Source organism: Eublepharis macularius, chromosome 17 (assembly GCF_028583425.1).
Source record: "Eublepharis macularius isolate TG4126 chromosome 17, MPM_Emac_v1.0, whole genome shotgun sequence".
Lineage (NCBI taxonomy): Eukaryota > Metazoa > Chordata > Lepidosauria > Squamata > Eublepharidae > Eublepharis > Eublepharis macularius.
This window is the reverse complement of record NC_072806.1, coordinates 26,761,443-26,780,906: the sequence shown is the minus strand read 5'-3', so window position 1 is coordinate 26,780,906 and position 19,464 is coordinate 26,761,443. Positions and strand designations below refer to the sequence as shown.

Sequence of the window (19,464 nt, the reverse complement as noted above, 5' to 3'; positions counted from 1 at the left end):
ATCTGGTAAATTCTTTAATACAGAAAAGCCAGGGCAGGTGTCTTATATCCATGAACAAAAGAAAATCAGAACTAAAACAGTTCTAATCGGCAGCCGCGGTAGCTATTTTAAAATACTGATTGTGTTTTCGGAAACCTGAGTAGTCCTATCCGATTCCTGTTGGTCTAGACAGTCTTTTAAGAAAATGAATCCGGTTCCAATCTGAGTCAGGCGACGACCTCAAACAGCGTTCCGAAAGTAGTGAATGGCTGCTGGGTTGTTTTTCACGAACGAAAGGAGCTGAAGTGTTGGTTACAAAACATTACTGCTAATAAAATATTAACCTTCCAGCGTGCTGCAGTTGTCAGTAGAAAATAAAGCTCATTTCCTTCAGGGCAGCTACCCGCGAAAATGTTGCAAGGGAGAAAATGGGTGGAGAGGCCAGATTATAATTCTTTATAGCACAGGGAGAAAAGATGCACATCCAAAAGGCCCTAAATGACGTTACGTTGCAATGCAGTAAGGGATTCCTTGACTAAGAAGCCTCTGCCTATGATTGGCTGAGATGTTCCGAAGTTGCCAGACAGGCAAAGATGGCTGCCCTCTGGCTGCTTGTTTTAATCCTAGTTATCCATACGAGTTTCCTGCCTTGGTGAAACTCTTGACAGTCTTTCTACACGAATCATCTGACACATGCTATGTTAGCGGTGAAGGGTAGCTTTAAAAGACAGAACCAGCAGCAGGACAAAGGCTTTGCTATACACTGGAGCAGTATGAAGGGGCTGTGAAATGCCAGAAGGGAAACTTCAGCCCATTGTAACCTCTCCAGGTCCAAGACCAGCTCTGGAAGGCAGCTCCAGCCCATTTCCATTCCTCACTGCCCTCTGGTTGCGATCTCACACAGTTTTAGACTGGAGAGGTGAAACTGACAGAGCCTTCAGGGAGGCAAAGATGAAACGAACAAACCCTCTGAGGAGCAATCTCTGAGGACTCTGTCTTTTTAAACTATGCTTCCCGGCGAACACTGTGTCTCCCTACACTTGACGAACATGCACCGAAGCATCTCGTGTAAAGAGACTCTGAATTTCAAATTTATGAATGAGCAACGTAACCCACTGCCCACCAGGACATCACATTTTATCCTGTTCTCCTTCACAGGAGGAGCCCAAGGTGAAACACATAATTCTCCTTTCCTCCATTCTGCTCATCACGACCACCACCTGAGGTAGGCTGGCTAAAGGAAAGCATCTGACCCAAGGACGATTCATGGCTGTGTGGAGATTTGAACGCGGGTCTCTGAGGTCCTGGTACATCACCCAGACTACTATATTGGCTCTCTAATAACTGTAAAGGGCTGGTAGCCTCCAGAATCTCCAGTTCCCCATTGAGTGGCTGCAGTTCCTTGCCAGAGGAGACAGGCAGAGGGTGGTTTCCTGTCCCAGATTTTCTCCAGAAGTGACATAGCAGCACACAGGATGTCTTGGCCTCCCTCTGTCCCCAAAACACTTGCCTGGCAAGTCTGTCTGTCTGTCTAGTACTGCTCCTATGGCTCTTGCCTTAAGCAGAAATTAAAATGGGAAGAACCTTACTTGGTATCATGTCTCTGACATTTAATTATTGCCCCTATATATTTTGCCGCAGAAAGGGCAATGGAAGTCTAATCAAACCTATCTAGTCCATATCTGCTTCAGACAGTGGCCAATCAGTTACTCTGGAGGGCCAACAAACTGAGGTCTAGGGCTATGGTACAGGGAGAAACAGTTTTCCCTGTCTACTTCCTCTACACTATAATCCAGAGGAGTAAGCCGTGTTAGTTTGTAGTTGCAAAACAGCAAAAACTCCAGTAGCACCTTTAAGACTAACCAACTTTATTGAGGCATAAGCTTTCGAGAATCACAGCTCTTTTCGTCAGATGCATTTGACGAAGAGAGCTGTGATTCTTGAAAGCTTAAAAAAGGTAAAGGTGCAAGCACCGTCATTATTGACTCATGGGGGGACGTCACATCACGATGTTTTCTAGGCAGACCTTTTTACGGGGTGGTTTACCATTGCCTTCCCCAGTCATCTACACTTTACCTCCAGGAAACTGAGTACTCATTTTACCGACCTTGGAAGGATGGAAGGCTGAGTCAACCTTGAGCCGCCTATCTGAACCCGGCTTCCACCAGGATCGAACTCAAGTTGTGAGCAGAGCTTGGGTTGCAGTATTGCAGCTTAAAGCTTATGCCTCAACAAAGCTGGTTAGTCTTGAAGGTGCTCCTGGACTTTTTACTATTCTACACTATGAAGCATTCTATAAACAACCCATCAGAAAAGAAGGGAAATAAACATTTTAACAGATAAACAAACCTCTATCGTGTAATCATTTTTCCTAAATTGCAGAGTCTCAGACTCTTTAGCCTTTCTTCTTTTTTAAAAAAAATACAACACCACCAAAGAATCAGAAAAGGAATAAAAACATACCAAATAATGGACATTGTCAAGGGATGTACCCGTTGCCTATTGTTCAGATGAGCAAAAATATCAACATGGAGTGATCCTAATCCTCCTTCTAACTATAGTGTTACCAGTTCCATCCCCTGTACAACTCCTGATCATAACAAATCCAATAGGGATACCTCTCTTTCTCTCTTTTGTCAGCCATTGATTTTACCAAAACATGGATCTCTTTTCCTTTCAACAGCCAAGCTTGACCCCTGGGCATATTTTTTTGCTTCCATTTCCTGGCAAAGACCAATCTGGCAGCAGTAATAATATGTAAGGCTACTCTCTTTGAAGATCTCTTGGGAAGTCAGGTACATAATTTAGCAGCCATGTCTTTGGTTTGTAGGGAATTTGTTTTCCCAACCCAGCTGTTATAAGCCTCACCCCTTGCTTTCAGTAACTAGAGACATATTTGCATTTGAATGTCTAACATGTATGGAGGAAGTCAGCCTTATCTCCTCCATAAAACCTTTGCCAACATTAACGGAGTTAAGTGCCATCTATATATCATTTTCATCAAATTTTCTCTTAAAGAATTTACAAAATTGAAAGGCAATTCTGTAAGTAAATGCTTATTTCCATTTTCTATTACCCTTGCCATTACCTATTTTTTTTTGCCATCTTATAAGAAAATTTCGATCAGGTTTAAACATTACATCTAATAAAATGGTATACATATTTGAAAGAAAATGCTGCTCATACTTTAATAATAGGCTCTCAAATTTTGATATAGGATCTCAGAAAAAAAAAACCCACCCTCCTTATCATTCCACACAAATCACCCTTGACTTGCAGGAAGTAAAATACTGTGCTATTAGAATCATTGTATTCATTAATATTAGCATTACCTGATTATAAATTATCACGTTTCAGTATTTTCTGAGTCCAAACGGCTCCCACTTTCTCAAGGGGGACAAACTTGGACCCAGCTCATCAATCATGTCTAACAACAGATGCTAAAGGAGAAATTCCTGGCAGTTTATTCTTAACCTCATCTGTACACTATTGCATTTATCAATATATTATCATTATTGTGGTAATCGTTTCTATTTGTTTTCTTCACCAGGGCCGTATCTTCATGGGAACTAATATATACAAGTTGACATTCTTTCATCACTATCCAATATCCATTCTTTCATCCGTATTAATCTGGCAGCTTGACAGTAAATTTTGAGGTTAGGAGTCCCCAGTCAGGCAGTTGTCACCGCATCACTGAATAAACCACAGCAACAACACAATTCCATCAAGGTAAAAATGGGAAATTTCCACACATTTCCATAGGAGTTAAAATACATAACAATCATTTAGAATATCTCGTAATCCAAATATCTCATAATCTCATAATCAAATTATGTATCTCATAATACATAATAATCATTTAAAGTATATCATAATACGGTTTACAATCCAATGGCTAATGGCCCAGAGTGGAGAAATTGTATGGGTCAATTACGCTTACAATAAGCCCCACTGGCATCTTTATCTTTAGGACGGCAGCAAAAACCCTCACCATTCAGAAAGTAATTATTTCATCCCTATCTGCTAATAATAATAGTAATTTATCCTGATCCAACCTTCCTGAGAAATGAGATAAGATGGTCCTCAGAAATCTGCTTTGGTCAGCCTCAGATCTCAGACAATGGAATAACAACATTTGATATATATACTGCCCTTCAGGACAACTTAATGCCACACTCGGAGCAGTTTATGAAGTATGTTAGTATTATCCTCACAACAATCACCCCGCGAGGTGGATGGAGCTGAAAGAGCTCTGAAGAGCTGCAACAGACCCAAGGTCATCCAGCCGGCTTCAAGCGGAGGAGTGGGGAATCAAACCTGGTTCTCCAGATTAGAGTCCTGCCGCTCTTAACCACTACACCAAAAGCAGTAAATTATGCTGGAAGAGTCATGGGAGAAGTAACTACCTGTAAAGGAGGACTCTCAAGGTGCCTACTAGCCCAGCATCGATTTGATCCCTTTAGTCAAACAAACTTTGCTTTACTAAAAGTTTGCCTGCTTGAAAGCCAAGAGTCCTTAAGTATTCTTTTGAGACTCCAAGGCTAGTAACTAATTCCAACACAAAGCCACACCACTATAACTTTTTGTCCCACATAAAAGCATTTAACAGTTGCTGCCAATCTTTTAACCACTTATTTATTTTATCATATTTATATCCCGCTGTTCGCTCATTTATTTATTTATTTAATCATATTTATATCCCACTGTTCGCTCATTTATTTATTTATTTAATCATATTTATATCCCGCTGTCCGAGCGAACAGGCTCAGGGTGGCTCACAATAATAAAAGAATAATACAGTTTTAAATACGTATATCAGTGATTTCAGCTGGTAAGTTGCAAAAACGGAATTTTAACCTGGGAAGAACCATCATTTTTGCTGTGTTCACATGTTTTAGAAAAGGTAGCTTTAGGGTTTCCCAGAACATAAAATTTACTTTTAGTTCCACTATTAATGGCTTGTAATTAATTTTTTAAATTACTTTTATGGTTCTTAGTTAACCAAATATTCAAATTCTTGATTTGATTCATTCTCTTCTTACCAAAATCCAGTTGTCCTGTTTGCGCTTACTCAGGTCTGTATGGAAACACATGACCTGTTTTATTTGCATTCAGTGGACATCCCAGGAGTCCACCATATTGCATAATGAGAGTCTTTAATTCCTTACCAGACTGTTCAATGTCTGTCAAAAAGGATAGCAAGGTCATCAGCACACAGTTCAATTTTGTATTGGGATAAACCCCCTTTAACTCTCTGAAATTTCATCCCTACTCTCTTCCAAAAGATTGTGAGTATATCAGATTTGCCCATTTTATAAAATTGACTCCAAAACCAAAGTCCACAAGATATTCTAGCAAAAATCTGTGTTCCTTTCTATCAAATGTTTTTTCAACATCTAGGAACTGGGAAGCTGACTTACATTTCTTCCTTATTAATGACCTTGATCAATTTAACAGTATTTTGTATATTTGTAGTAATAGATTGACCAGGTATGAAGCCAGTCTGGTCAGATCAGCGGTTCCCAACCTTTTTGGCACCAGGGACCGGTTTCATGGAAGACAATTTTTCCACGGTCCGGGTGGTGGTGGTGGTTTCAGGATGATACAATTGTGCACTTTATTTCTATTATTACATTATAAGATATAATGAAATAATTATACAACTCACCACAACGCAGAATCAGTGGGATCCCTGAGCTTGTTTTCCTGCAACTAGATGGTCTCTACCTCGCCTGCTCCCTGGAGCTGTCTCTGCACTCACCCACCACTCACCTCCTGTGCGGCCCAGTTGCTAACAGGCCACGGACCAGTACTGGGGACCAGCATTGGGGACCCCTGGGTCAGATGATATATAGTTACTAAGTATACCCTTCTGACAGTTTGCTAGTATAGATGTCAAGATACTGTATTCTAGATTCAACTGGCTGATGGAAAGATACCCGCTTACCAAGGTAGGATCTTTGGAGGGCTTAGGGATGATGACAATTCTACTCTCTTCCCATGTTTTAGGGAGAAGTTTGGATTCAAAAACATGATTGATGGCTTGCAGCAGAGGTTGTCTATTATTTGCAAAACACTCATATAAAACTCAGAAGTAAAACCATCAAGTCCAGGCGCTTTATTCAGTTTAAGGTTCCAAATTGCTGTTGCTGCTTCTTACATATTTATTTATTTATTTATTTATTTATTCTCCACCTTTCTCACTGAGATTCAAGGTGGATTACATAGTGTGAGATTAGTACAATCAGTACCAAGGACATTTCCATACAGTATCAAGGACATTTCCATACAGTGTCACGGACATTTCCATACAGTGTCAAGGATATTACCATACAGTATCAAGGACATTTCCATACAGTGTCAAGGACATTTCCATAAATGTTACCCTTTCTTTCATTTTTTACTAAAATTATAGGGCAGGGAGAAAATGTTGAATAAAGGAGCAGACAAAAAGCCACTGCAGGGGTATAAAGAGACCACGGCCCCTCCCTTAACTCCCCTATCTGATTGCTTCTGGTAGGGTACTTTGACAGTTCTCCAGGTTATTTATAAAAAAGGGGACTGGGCAAGACTCCAGTACACAGCCCTTTAATAACATCTCAGCTCTGGCCTGATTTCAGCACTTTTGATTGCAGGATCTCTGTGGACAGCTCCCTGCTCTCAAAAGCTGGATTCAGCTCCTTTGAACCACATGTACCAGCCCCATCTGAAATGCCCAGGGAAGAAAGCCATTATCCCTTCTGCCAACTGAAGCCTGCCCTCTTTTGGTACTTAAAAGAGCACACTCCCTATCCGGACTTTGGGTTAAAATGATGGGTAGTTTCAGGCGGGTGGCTGTGTTGATCGAGTGCAGAAAAACAAGATTCGAGTCTAGTTGCACTTTAGAGATCAACTAGATTTCCAGGGTATAAGCTTTCGAGAGTCAAAACTCCCTTTGTTTGACGAAGGGAGCTTTAACTCTTGAAAGCTCATACCTTGGAAATCTAGTTGGTCTCTAAGCTGCAACTGAATTCAAATGATAGGTATTGTTGCTTTCAGCTTTCCGTTTCTTTCTTCTGCTTGGCTTCCAACTAATCAGTTGGCGTGTGCTCATCCAGGAAATGCCATACAGTATCAATTGAATCAACTAATGGCTTATGAATCAACTCATGTATTATATAACCTTAAGAATCCAATGCAACTGATGGTGGAATACACTGTAGCTGAGAAACTGTAACAGGAGTGAAATGAGGTCGTAATGGAAGAGAGAAGCTGGTAATGTAGAAATCAGTGAGCACAAAAAGAAGCCCAAATAGCAAACATCTTCATGAAGGAAAATGGGTTTGGGGATGGAACTTTCCGTGTCGTTAATGCATTCTTAGTTTTGACAATAACTATCACTTAGGTAAAAAGTAATTAACTATCACTTAATTAAAGAAATATTAACTTGATTGATAAGGCCAATCTTTTCCTTAATTGATTTAAACAAGTATGCATATGAATAAAACATTCTGAAAAAAGTACTGTTCTTTTAAAACAGAACACTGTTTTAAACTAACTACTGCCAGGGCTGGATCTAGGGCTGCCGGCGCCAGGACAACCCTAGTCTGACCCCTCACATGCCTGCGCAGCACACGCATGTACGCATGCTCCCGGGACTGCATGATGACATCACTTCTGTGACATCATCGCACAGGGCGGAGCATGCTGCCCCCACGGTGCACTGGTGGAGGCAGCGTGTGGGGCTGGGAAGCTGCCCGCACCATTCACCTCCCTGGCAGCCACCCCCTGTTCTGCAGGAAGGTGAATGGTGTGGGCGGCCTTGCAGCCCCCTATGCTGCCTTTTGCCGCAAGCCGGCCACCCCTGTCTTGCGGGGCAGGCGAAAGGCAGCGCGGGGGGCTGGGAGGCTGCCCGCACTGCTGCCTACGTGCTCCCAGCAGCTGGCAGCTGCTCCCAACTCCCCCTCCCTGGCGGTGCCAGGGGCAGGCTACCCCCCTGCCTCCCCTCAATCCAGCCCTGACTACTGCACATGTTAGGCCATGGCTGAAGAGGCATTCCCTCAAGTGCATAAGAGAAGGAAGAATGCTTCTTCCAAAGAAGACATCTGGCACTCACGATTTTTTAAAAAAATACTAGATTAATAATCCAGAGTTCCAATTCTTTTCTTTTTTTTAAATGATGCCTTGCTTCATTTGGGTATCTTTTGAATCCCTCCAAATATTTAAAAGATGACTCATTTGTTTGACTGAAGTTTGAAGCTCTTACTCTCAGGAAAAACTCAATCCATCTTCCCTTCTGGACAGTCCCAATCCTTCATCAGAAAGCAAATAACAAAATTAAGAAGGCTTTAGGAGCCCCATAGAGACAGAGAGAAGGGGGAGGGGGGGGGAAAGCAGCTCTTCAGAATAATCTGCTGGCGAAAAAACATGGTGACAAATTTGTGCAGAAGCTCAGAGCCAATCCATTAGAAATTTCTAAAGAAACATGCTTGGCAATGAGGAGAAAGGGGCCTCTTTAAAGAGCCATGTCTAAGGGGGTTGTTCAGTGTCCACGCTCATCCAAGAGAATACAGCTGGGGGGGGGGGGAAATCACTCAACTAACAAAGTTCTTGACCCTGTCTAAGCTCCAGCCCATATAGCTTGTCCAAGGCTGAGATGGTTCACACTGCATGTTCCTTGATCAGCCTGTTTGCTGATCTTCTACAGTTACCCACGCCTGCATTTGCATTCAAAGAAAGGTTTTAAGCCCTCTTGTCATTCAATGGCTGATTCCGCACACATCGGATAATGCACTTTCAATGCACTTTATCAATCGTTTGAGGTGGATTTTTTGTTCCGCGCACAAAAAAAATCCATTCCAAATGATCTATAAAGAGGATTGGAAGTGCATTATCCAACGTGTGCGGAATCACTCAATATGTGCACCGATCATATCGATTCCTGTCCTTTGCAAAAAGTCATACACTGACTCTCTCTCTCCAATGTAGCCTCCCCCCGCCAATTATTATGATCTTCCTTACCTTAATCCCAGTAAAAGATCTTTCACTTCATGCAGCCAAAGAACTGAGGTTCAGCTCACATAAGCTTATTGCTGGAACAAACATTTTTATTTTATTTATCCGAAATATTTTAAACTGCTTTTCCACCCAATTTAGGGACCCCAAGGTGGCAAACAATAAAAAACAAACTAGCATTTATATATAAACAGCATTAATACATGAATAAGAGGGAGGATCAGGAAGAGTCAATGAAGGAATGTCAAACAAATCGGAAAAAATCTTCACCGGTGGACAGAAGACAATGATAGAAGGGGATAGTTGAATCTGCCTGGGGAGGGAATTCCACAGTTTTGTGCCACGATCAAGAAGGCCCTTTCTTGTGATGTGACCCCTCTAGCCTTAGATGATAATAATAATAACCTTGTGTTTGTATATCACTATCTGGGACAACTTAACACTACACTCAGTGCAGTTTACAACGTCAATGTCATTATTTTCCTCACAGACACCCAGTGAGATAGGTGGGGCTGAGAGAGATCTGACTGACCCAAGATCACCCCGCTGGCTTCAAGCAGAGGAGTGAAGAATCAAACCTGGTTCTCCAGATTAGAGTCCTATTGATCTTAACCACTACACCAAACTGACAGGGGCACCTGAAGCAGGGACTCCAAATATGACCGTAATGGTTGGGTAGGTTCATATGGGCTTTGTTAATCTTCAAGGTGCTGCTTGACTTCTGTTTTTATTTAGCCAGTGAGAGAAGAAGGGACTACAGATGGTGAATACAGGCAGGTTGAATGAACCCTTTTGTGACCAGCTGTGTTGAATGCATAGATCTCTTTTCTCCAACAACAGGAAGCTGCCTGGGGCCTTGCTGTTTGGGGCTGGTCACTCTCGCCTGTTTCATCATGTAAGTTTCCCCTCTGTTTTGGTGTCTGAAGTGGAGCTGGATTTTGGGGGGCATCCACACAGCACCTGTTGTAACCACAGTCCAATTGTCCTTTACCCATTCACAGCATACATTTTCCCAGACAGGCTTTGCTTCAGTTGTCTTGGGCAGGGCATAACCCAAGCATGTTACCACAACACCTGGGTGAAAAGCTGCAGATTTGCAAAGATCCCACCAACATCAACACTGTCTGCAGCCACCCCTCACAGCCACCATTTTGCTCACTACACCACAGAAGTTTTAATAAAAGGATTAAAACTTTGGTAATTATAGCATTGCAGCACTAAAACATTGACTTAAAAGGAGCGGGGCGGCGGGGGGGGGTCAAAAACCCTCTGGTAATGTAACTTTTTTTTGTAATACATAGTGAATTATTTGAGTATACAGTGACAGCGGTAAGAGTAATATTCACCGCAAAATGGAAGGCAATGAAATGTCCAGCTATGAAGGAATGGATGAATAAACTGAATGAATATTGGGGGTTGGACTAGATGACTCTGGAGTTCCCTTCTAACCCTATGATTCTACGAATATGCAACAATGACAACATTAACATCTTTTATATACAACAGACTGATTTCAGAATTTCAAGAATAATGGAAAGAGGTTTTTTATTATATAGCTGAAAATCAAGATTGAAATTAAATTAAAGAAGAAAATGACAGAAAGAAAGACTTGGGTAACGCATATCAATAGATATGAAGATAGATGGAAAAGACAGATTAAATCCTTATCAGGTAGATGTACCCTGCTCAACCTTGGGGATGGCTCTGTAAAAATAGGCCAGTTCTGGTGAGTCCAATACTGGTCTGACTAAAAACCCCATTGAGTAAAAATCTTTGTAAAGAAATTGTGCGGTAACCCTGCTGACAGATGACGAGCAAAGAGCTGGTTAATATTCATCACGTCTTAGAAGATTAGGTAAATCATTAGCTAGAAACTCGAGAGCAAAACTAAGCCTGTTTCTGTTTAGACTTGCAGATTGTCATAATTTCCATTCTTGCAAAGGAAGAAAACTCCATTCATCACAGTTCTTTGTGTCAACATGTCAAAACAGCTGTGTGAATGGGCCCTTGCATTCAGACCTCTGTCAAGCAGCATGCTGAAAGTACAATCAGCTAATTGACTATTAGGTGGTAATACTGATCATCGCGGGTTAAAAGAGGCCGCCTTTTCTGAATGGTGTTTCATGCTCAATAAAATGTCAAACTTAATGCTTAGGAGCAGGGCTTTTTTTCAGCTGGAATGTGATGGAACGGCGTTCCGGAACCTCTTGAAAATGGTCACATGGCTGGTGGCCCCGCCTATTGATCTCCAGACAGAGGGGAGTTGAGATTGCCCCTGGAGCAGTGCAGAGGGCAATCTAAACTCCCCTCTGTCTGGAGATCAGGGGGCGTGGCCACCAGCCATGTGACCATTTTCTCCGAGGGCAACCCACTGAGTTCCACCACCTCTTTTCCCAGAAAAAAAGCCGTGCTTAGGAGTACTGTCAGGGCTATGCCACAGGTCCAGTTCTGTTCTCTGGCTTGTTTTTGCTGATTGCTGGTTGGTGTGCCAACAGCAAACTTCCCTTGACAAGCGTGATGTGGCTACGGATGCCCATGCAAACAGGTCAGACTACCAACACAAACAAAAGAGGCTCCTCCAAACTGAAACACACCAAAGGAACCAGTGCATCTCCGCACACGGAGGACAAAAAAAATGACGACTATAAATAGGATATAATTCTTAATTATATAGAGGGGTCATTTCATAGAAAAAGAGCTGGAGGAACTCATTAGCATAACTTATTAGCATCACTCATTAGCATATGCCATGCCCCTTGACATCACCAGAAGTGTGTCATTAGCATAACTGATTTGCATATGCCACACCCCTTGACATCACCAATCCTGGCTGTTTGGACCCAATCCTGACCATCCGGGGCCGAAATTGGGCCCAAAATTTTAAAAAGGGGCTGAAAATGGTCGAAAAGTGGCCCAAAATGGTCAGGATCCAGCTCCTGCTGAGTGGGAGAGTGATCCACTACCCGTCAGAGGTCCGATCCAGGCCGTTTCAGCCCCAATCCATGCAGAAACAGGCCCGAAATGACCGAGTCAGGTGGGCAGGGCCACCTGACGTGACCTCTTTGGGGAACTGCTGGAACTGCGTTCCTGCACGTTCCCCCTCAAAATGAGCCTTGGTTATATAGAATATTTAGTGGCAACATTCTCTCTGTGCAAAATACATAAACCTAAGTTAATAAACAAAATATACATATCAAACACAAGCTGCCGATAATCTCATGAATAATCAATATCGAGTTGATTTCCAAAAGTCCATATAGGTACATTAATCCAACAGGACTGCAGATAAGCTGAACATTCAAACATCCAAAGGTAAGTTCATGTAAAGAAGGTAAGTATTCTAAAGTCCAATATTCAAGTATCTCCCAATAAATATTTATAATGTATTTCTTTTCACAGGTAGTGTCATCAATGTCAGATTAATGTACCTATATGGACTTTTGGAAATCAACTAGATATTGATTATTCATGAGACTATCGGCAGTTTGTGTTTGATATGTATATTTTGTTTATTGGTTTAGGTTTATGTATTTCGCACAGAGAGAACGTTGCCACTAAATATTCTACATCACTAAATATTATATCATATTTATAGTCGTCATTTTTTTTGTCCTCCACCTGTGGAGATACGCTGGTTCCTTTGGTGTGTTCCAGGTTAGACTACTGCACGAGGAGGGAGGCAAATCTTGAAAACTATGTTGTAATAGTCATTGGTGTAATAATAACACAGTGGCAAGATTACAGAATGGTGTAAGTGAATGAAAACACTTTACAATACTGCTGTAAAAGCTGTGCTACCTGCCTAGTCACTTCTGGTTACAAATTCAAAGCTCTGGGCATTTTCTTTATAGCCATAGATCAGTGCTTCTTAAAGTGGTGCCCATGGGTGCCATTGCACCCATCAATGTGTTCCTTGGCACCCACTGCTTCCTTCTGGCTTCCTTGTTGGAGCAGAAAGCGATTCAGAAGTTCCCAGAAGGCATCACCTTATTTTTGCATTTGGAAACAGCTGCCTTTCTTGTAAGATGATGCTTAGCTTGGACTCCACTAATATTTTATTAGTCCCAGTCCCTCCATTTGTCACGTTGTGGTCGGCCATGCTCCCATAACAGCTACTTTGTGGTGACGTGCACTACCTATTCTCAATATCCAAAAGTGCTCACAGGCTCAATAAGGTTGGAAAGCCCTGCAATAAATGTTCTGGGATTAGGCTACTTATAAAAGCAAGCAGTCCTTTATAATGCATTCATTTACTGAAGCCTCGTCCTCAACTTCATCTTGAAAAGGCAAGGTGGAAGGAACAGGGCCTTTCCAGTTATGGCACCTTGCCTCTGGAACGTCCTCCCTGAAGCTGTTTCTTTGGCATTTCACTTGCCTGATTTTAAGGTTTCTGCTCATCTATGTTTTTCCCCCAAGTTTAACTCCATGTAGTCCACCATTTTTTGCTTGTTGACGTTCGATTTCTATTACTTTCCACTGCTTATGTAAAGCATCTTTTAAAGAGGGGTGTCCCACCTTCCTCAAGTTAAGGAAGAGCAACTGCAAATGAGTTGGCTTAGTGCCTTCCTTCTGTCCACATCCTCTTCCCAAAACACAGATGATAATTGCTATGACGATGGATGTCATAAATACTGTGTAATTCTTTGAACCTCCTCCGCAATGCTGATTCTTGACTCCCAAATGTCATCTCCCTTCCTTTCCCTCTGTACAATCATGCATTCAATTTAATGCTCGAGGGAAGAATCAAGGAAACTCGAAACAAATCGCAGGAAAGTCAACGGTGGTAATTTTACAATCCACAAACCCAACTGCCTGGAAGCCCCTCAAGAAACAGAGCCATAAAAACACTGCTTGCCATCCCGAGCATGCCTCAACTTGCAAATCTACAGAGAGCACTTGGTGGGGGTAAGGAGTAGCTTTTTTGAGTAAGTTTTTAATTAGATGTCTCACCTAGATTCCTTACAACAGTTCCAGCTACGTTCCTCCATCCCACACGGCATCTTTAAAACTCCCACTCGACATCTCAAAACCGTTGTACCTTGTGAGATTTTAATAGAAACCTCTACAGTGCGCTATAAAGAAAAATGTGGCTTGAGGTTTTAATTAGCATCTGTCAAGGGTGAGGCATTAGCAATGGTTGAATTGTGCATTTAACTTATTCTGAGCAGGCATTCCAATGAAGGGCAACAATTTCAAGACCCCCCCCATTTCCTATACCTCCCAACGTACATACCAAATCAACCACCTGCATGCATCCCTGAGCATATTTGTTATTTTTCCACCTCTGGATCCCAAGAAGTACAACTTCCTGGCGTCGTGAAATTTCATCCTTATTGAAACAATCAGCTAAGATACTCAATTACACTTCATTTGCATTGTGTATCCCCATTGGATTCTAGATAGCTTGCACAAAGTGCTAGTCATATTGCCCCCTCGATCATACATGTGGTATTAAAATCAGAATTGATCAGTCAATTTAAACACCAAAATACCCCATACAATGGTACATACTCAAGAAACGCAAAGAAAGTTTACATCAGCCATCTCTCACACTTGGCTCAAACAACAGCAACAAGGTTGTTGTGGGTTTTCCGGGCTGTATTGCCATGGTCTTGGCATTGTAGTTCCTGACGTTTCGCCAGCAGCTGTGGCTGGCATCTTCAGAGGTGTAGCACCAAAAAATAGAGATCTCTCAGTGTCACAGTGACACTGAGTGACACTGAGAGATCTCTGTCTTTTGGTGCTACACCTCTGAAGATGCCAGCCACAGCTGTGGCGAAACTTCAGGAACTACAATGCCAAGACCACGGCAATACAGCCCGGAAAACCCACAACAACCATCGTTCTCCGGCCGTGAAAGCCTTTGACAATACAACAGCAACAAGGTTTATTTTAGATGCAAGGTTTATTTTAGATTTTAGATGCAAGGTTTATTTTAGATGCATCCAACGTATCATCAGTGATCTACAACCCATCCTGGAAAATGATGCCTCTCTTTCAGAAGCCCTGGATGGAAGACCTCTCCTTGCCTACAGACAGCCCCCCAACCTGAAATGACTTCTCACTTACAATCATGAATCAGCTAGCAGAGTCACCAGCACAGGTACCAGGCCCTGCAACAGACCCAGATGCCAGCTCTGCCCTTATATCTACCCAGGAAATACAATTACAGGACCCAATGGTGTCAACTACACTGTCTCTATCTCTTACAACTGCTCATCCTCCAATGTGATATATGCCCTCATGTGCCAACACTGTCCATCTGTTCTGTACATTGGACAAACCAGCCAACCTCTGTGCAAAAGAATAAATGGACACAAATCTGACATTAAAAATGGCACCATCCAGAAACCAGTGGGAGAACACTTCAATCTACCAGGACATTCCATCAAGGACTTAAAGGTCACTGTAGTTCAACAGAAACCTTTCAAAACCAAAATCCAACAGGAAGCTGCGGAATTGGAATTCATATGTAAATTTGACTCAGTCAAGCTGGGATTGAATAGAGACTATGAATAGTTATCTCATTATCAGAAGTAACTGACTTCCTTAACAGAAGCAAACTGATCTCCAAATCAGAAGCTGTTTGCATCTACTCTGCCCTCCCCTCTCCGCCTATATATCTGACCAGTTTCTTCTTGCCCTCCATGCATCTGACAAAGAGAACTGTGATTCTCGAAAGCTTATGCTACAATAAAGTTGGTTAGTCTTTTAGGTTTATTTTAGAAACCCAGCATATACAAATCAGGGCCCAGGAGCCTGAAGGAGTGAAGTTCTAATAGGCATTTAAAGATACTTCTCCATAGAGCAGGATCCATGCTGCATGCAGTTAGTGTGTGTGTGTGTGTGTGTTTGATGCTGTCAAGTTGCAGCCACCTTATGACGACTCCATAGGGTTTTCAGGGCAAGAGACAGAGTTAGCTTGCTATCACCTGCCTCTGCATAGCAACTCTGGGCTTCTTTGGTGGTCTCCCATCCAAGTACTAACCAGGGCTGACCCTGCTTAGCTTCTGAAAGCTGACGAGATTGGGCTAGCCCGGTATAACATGCAGCAATTCGCCATGCAGAGTGGACAATGTCCTCTAGACTTTTAATGCACCCACTCATCATGTGTTATTAGGCCTAAAATGGAAGCAGTTGCATGCATGCATCATTAGGAGCTGACCTTGAACAGACACACTCCAGCAGTGATATTGTTAATTCAGATCCCAAGACTGCAATGGCAAGAGATTGAATATACAAGGTTGCATCAAAATGGCTCTAGTAGAAATATCTGCCCCACTACCATTAGCCGTTTAAAGGTTTCCTGACCCCCCACACATTATTCCAACCTTCCCCCCATGTTGACCCTTATGCCTGGAGCTGTCTCTGAGAACACATACATGACATCCCCGTCTTTCTTCCTTCAAATCCCTCTTCAAAAACCACCTTTCCCATCAAGCACAATCCTTAAATTTCATTCCCCTACTGAAAAGTCTAACTGTGTGTAGCCAGTTTGAACCCATTTTCTTCCACTACTTTATCCCCACCTTTCACATCCTCCCTTTCCTTTCATGTCTCTCCTTTGTCAAAGTTTAGGAAGTAAGCTCTTCAGGGTAGATCATATTATAACCCACTGAACAGGCCTGTCTAATCTAGAGGAGAAACATAATTGCAGTTTTCAAAGACCTGAAGGGCTGCCCCATGGAAGGTGGCAAAGACTTAGTCTCTGCTGCTCCAGAGGAGTTTTTCTAGTGGGCCAAAGTTGTAGGAAGGGAGATTTGGGCTGGAAATTAGGGAAGACTCCCTAATGGGAAGAGTGGTTCAGTAACAGAACCAATTACTTATGGGATGGTGGGCCCTCCTTTGCACAGTCTTCAAACAGAAGCCAGAAAAGCATCTGTCAGGGATGTTCCAGTACCCAAATTCCTGCAGGTGATTGGACCGGATTGCCTATATGCTCCCTTCTAATTTGAGGACTCTATGGTGGTGCTAACCCTGACCTGGATAGCCCAGATGAGCCTGATCTAGTCAGATCTCAGAAGCTATGCAGGGTCAGCCTTGGTTAGTAATTGGATGGGAGACCACCAACAAAGACCAGGGTTGCAGAGGCAGGCAATGGCAAACCACCTCTGTTAGTCTCTGGCCATGAAAACCCACCAGGGGTCGCCGTAAGTCAGCTATGACTTGAGGGCACTCTCCATATATGGCGGTGCTAAAGCAAAAGGAGGGGCGATGCGATCCTCTTCCTGCCTCCAGGGAACACAGTGCACAGAATACTGCTAGAGCATGGGGCGATATAATTTGCGCGTGCGCTGCAGGTTCATCAAGAAGAGTACTCTTCCCGCTGGTGGAAAAATAGTATAACCTCTCTTCCTGCTGTGGTGACAGAAGTTCAATATCTGCATGGTCAGTTGACTTGAGACATTAAATGAAGAGAACAAAGAGCCTCTGGGCTTTATTCGCTTATGCTTTTGAGCACAGGAAAATGAATGGCCTTGGGCAAGACACATCTATCAGACTCAGCGGAAGTCTGAGTGACCCACCTCCCAGGATTTGTACCACGGGAAGACAGAGACTACAGGATTTACAGCAAAATCCTAAACAGAGTTACTCCAGTCGAAGCCCATTGATTTCAATAGGCTAAGACTGGAGTAACTCTGCTTAGGATTTCATTGTTAGCGTGTAAAACAGCGGTCCATAAATTCCAGCAAGGAGATTATCATCATACCGAGGTTGAGGAAAAAAAGAAACCTTTTAAGGGCATTTACTCCAGGGAAAATCAGTTTTACTCCAATATAGCTTTCCTTCCTGCAGCAGCTTAAACAAATGACAGGTGACCATCACAACTACATGCCCCTGGTCGCTTTCAATGAAATACCTTTCATCACCAATAGTTGTACAAAAATAAATAAATAAATGAGGAATGGTTGACTAGACTTCCAGGAAGCCACAGCTCAGAGCCAAAACACAATGTCAACAGTTCAAAGCTCCTTGAGGTTCGGAGACAAACAGAGAGCTTTGCAGAAGAAAGAACGGCAGGGTGGGTCATAGCTCCGATCTTTTGTATGCCACCGAAGCAGGGACCATTCCACGAGTAGTTTATTCCCTGCCAATGAAAGCCACGGATGAAGACAGTCTCAGCTATGGTGGAAATGGTTTGGTAGATACAGTCTCAGCCCTGAAAACATGTCTTTGAATGACAAGTGCCACCATGCTTCAGATAGGAGCTTAGTGGCATATTAAATACAAATAAGATTTTTTTAATCCAGCATAAGCTTTCTGTGGACTGGTCCATGGCTTTAGCTTACAAAAACTTCAACTGGAATAAAATCTCACTATCCTTTAAAGTGCCGCTAGACACCATCTTTGTTGTAACAGACCTACATGGGCTAAAGTACCTGAAATACTACTTTGGGCTCTTTTCTCATATAGTACAATAGTTTTCATTCAATAAGATATTACCTGCTTACACAAAGCCTGAAATTCACACTGAAGTTGGTGGATTGAAGTGACCGTATGTAACACTCAATAAGATTCTCCCCCCACATCATGCCCAATTTCAAAGACCTCAGTGGGAGATATCAGCAGTCTTGATAAAGTAGCAAACTTGAATGGTGGGAAAAACTCCCAGTAAACAGGTTCAATGTGATGTTTGCAAAGACAATCCCCCCACGGAAAGACCGTCACAAGCATGAGGGGAAGTTCCATTAGAACCCACCAAGAAGGTTGACCTACCATTGAGTTGCCTGTAGACGATGTCTTCTAGAAGTGAGAGCCGCTTCAAGACGGCATCTTGGATAGGGTTGATGGCGTGGATGGTCAAGTTGGCCACTTCTGCCCGGGGATGGATTTCGTGGAAGGCGTCACCGTTCTTCACCGTGATGGGCCTGCACTTGGCCAGGAAGAGGACGAAGCCAGCCACAGCAATCAAGTTTAAGATCAGCAAGACTTTCACTCTCCTCAAAGAAGCCATCAAAGAACATCCCAAGTGGGAAGCCCGACTCTAGCTGCAGCGGCTTTGGTGACAACGAGAGCAGAGCAGTGCTGGGACCTGCTGGCTCGAGGAAGAGGAGAAAGCTGGAGGGACGAACACATCCCCCAACGGCCCGTCCTTGGCACGTCTCCCTCCGTTCCTCAGCTGGCCTTTTTTACAACTGTGGGAGAATGACCACGCTCTGCAGGTGATGCTTGCGAAAGACAACCAGGCTCAGGTCTCCATCTACACAAACAGGTGCCTGGGATCCTGGAAAGAAAATGACTCATTGCTCCTTGCGAATACCATGAGGGGCGGGCGGGGAGGGGGAAGCAACTCTTTCAAGTCAGTCCTGGAACAAGAAACGTCGCTGTGTTTAGCGCTGCCCCCCTTTTATTGTCCCTTAATGTTCTCAGAGCAGCGGCCAGGACTCGCGTGCAAACTCTGGACTTCTGGGATGGGCGACGGAGCTCGGTTCTAGGAGGTGGGATTCCAGGGTGTCTTGCGATTCTGGAAAGGGAATCTCGCACGGT

The 19,464-nt window shown here is 43.0% G+C and overlaps 1 protein-coding gene across 1 annotated transcript in view; it reads right to left on the bottom strand.

The window, feature by feature from the left end:
- GALNT17 (polypeptide N-acetylgalactosaminyltransferase 17) overlaps window positions 1-19,172 on the bottom strand; it is a 278,401-nt gene extending 259,229 nt beyond the window's left edge. The window contains exon 1 of the mRNA XM_055000990.1: window positions 18,694-19,172. Coding sequence (XP_054856965.1) covers window positions 18,694-18,931 — 238 coding nt within the window. The 5' untranslated portion in view covers window positions 18,932-19,172. The remainder of the gene's footprint in view (window positions 1-18,693) is intronic.
- Window positions 19,173-19,464: the final 292 nt, after the last annotated feature.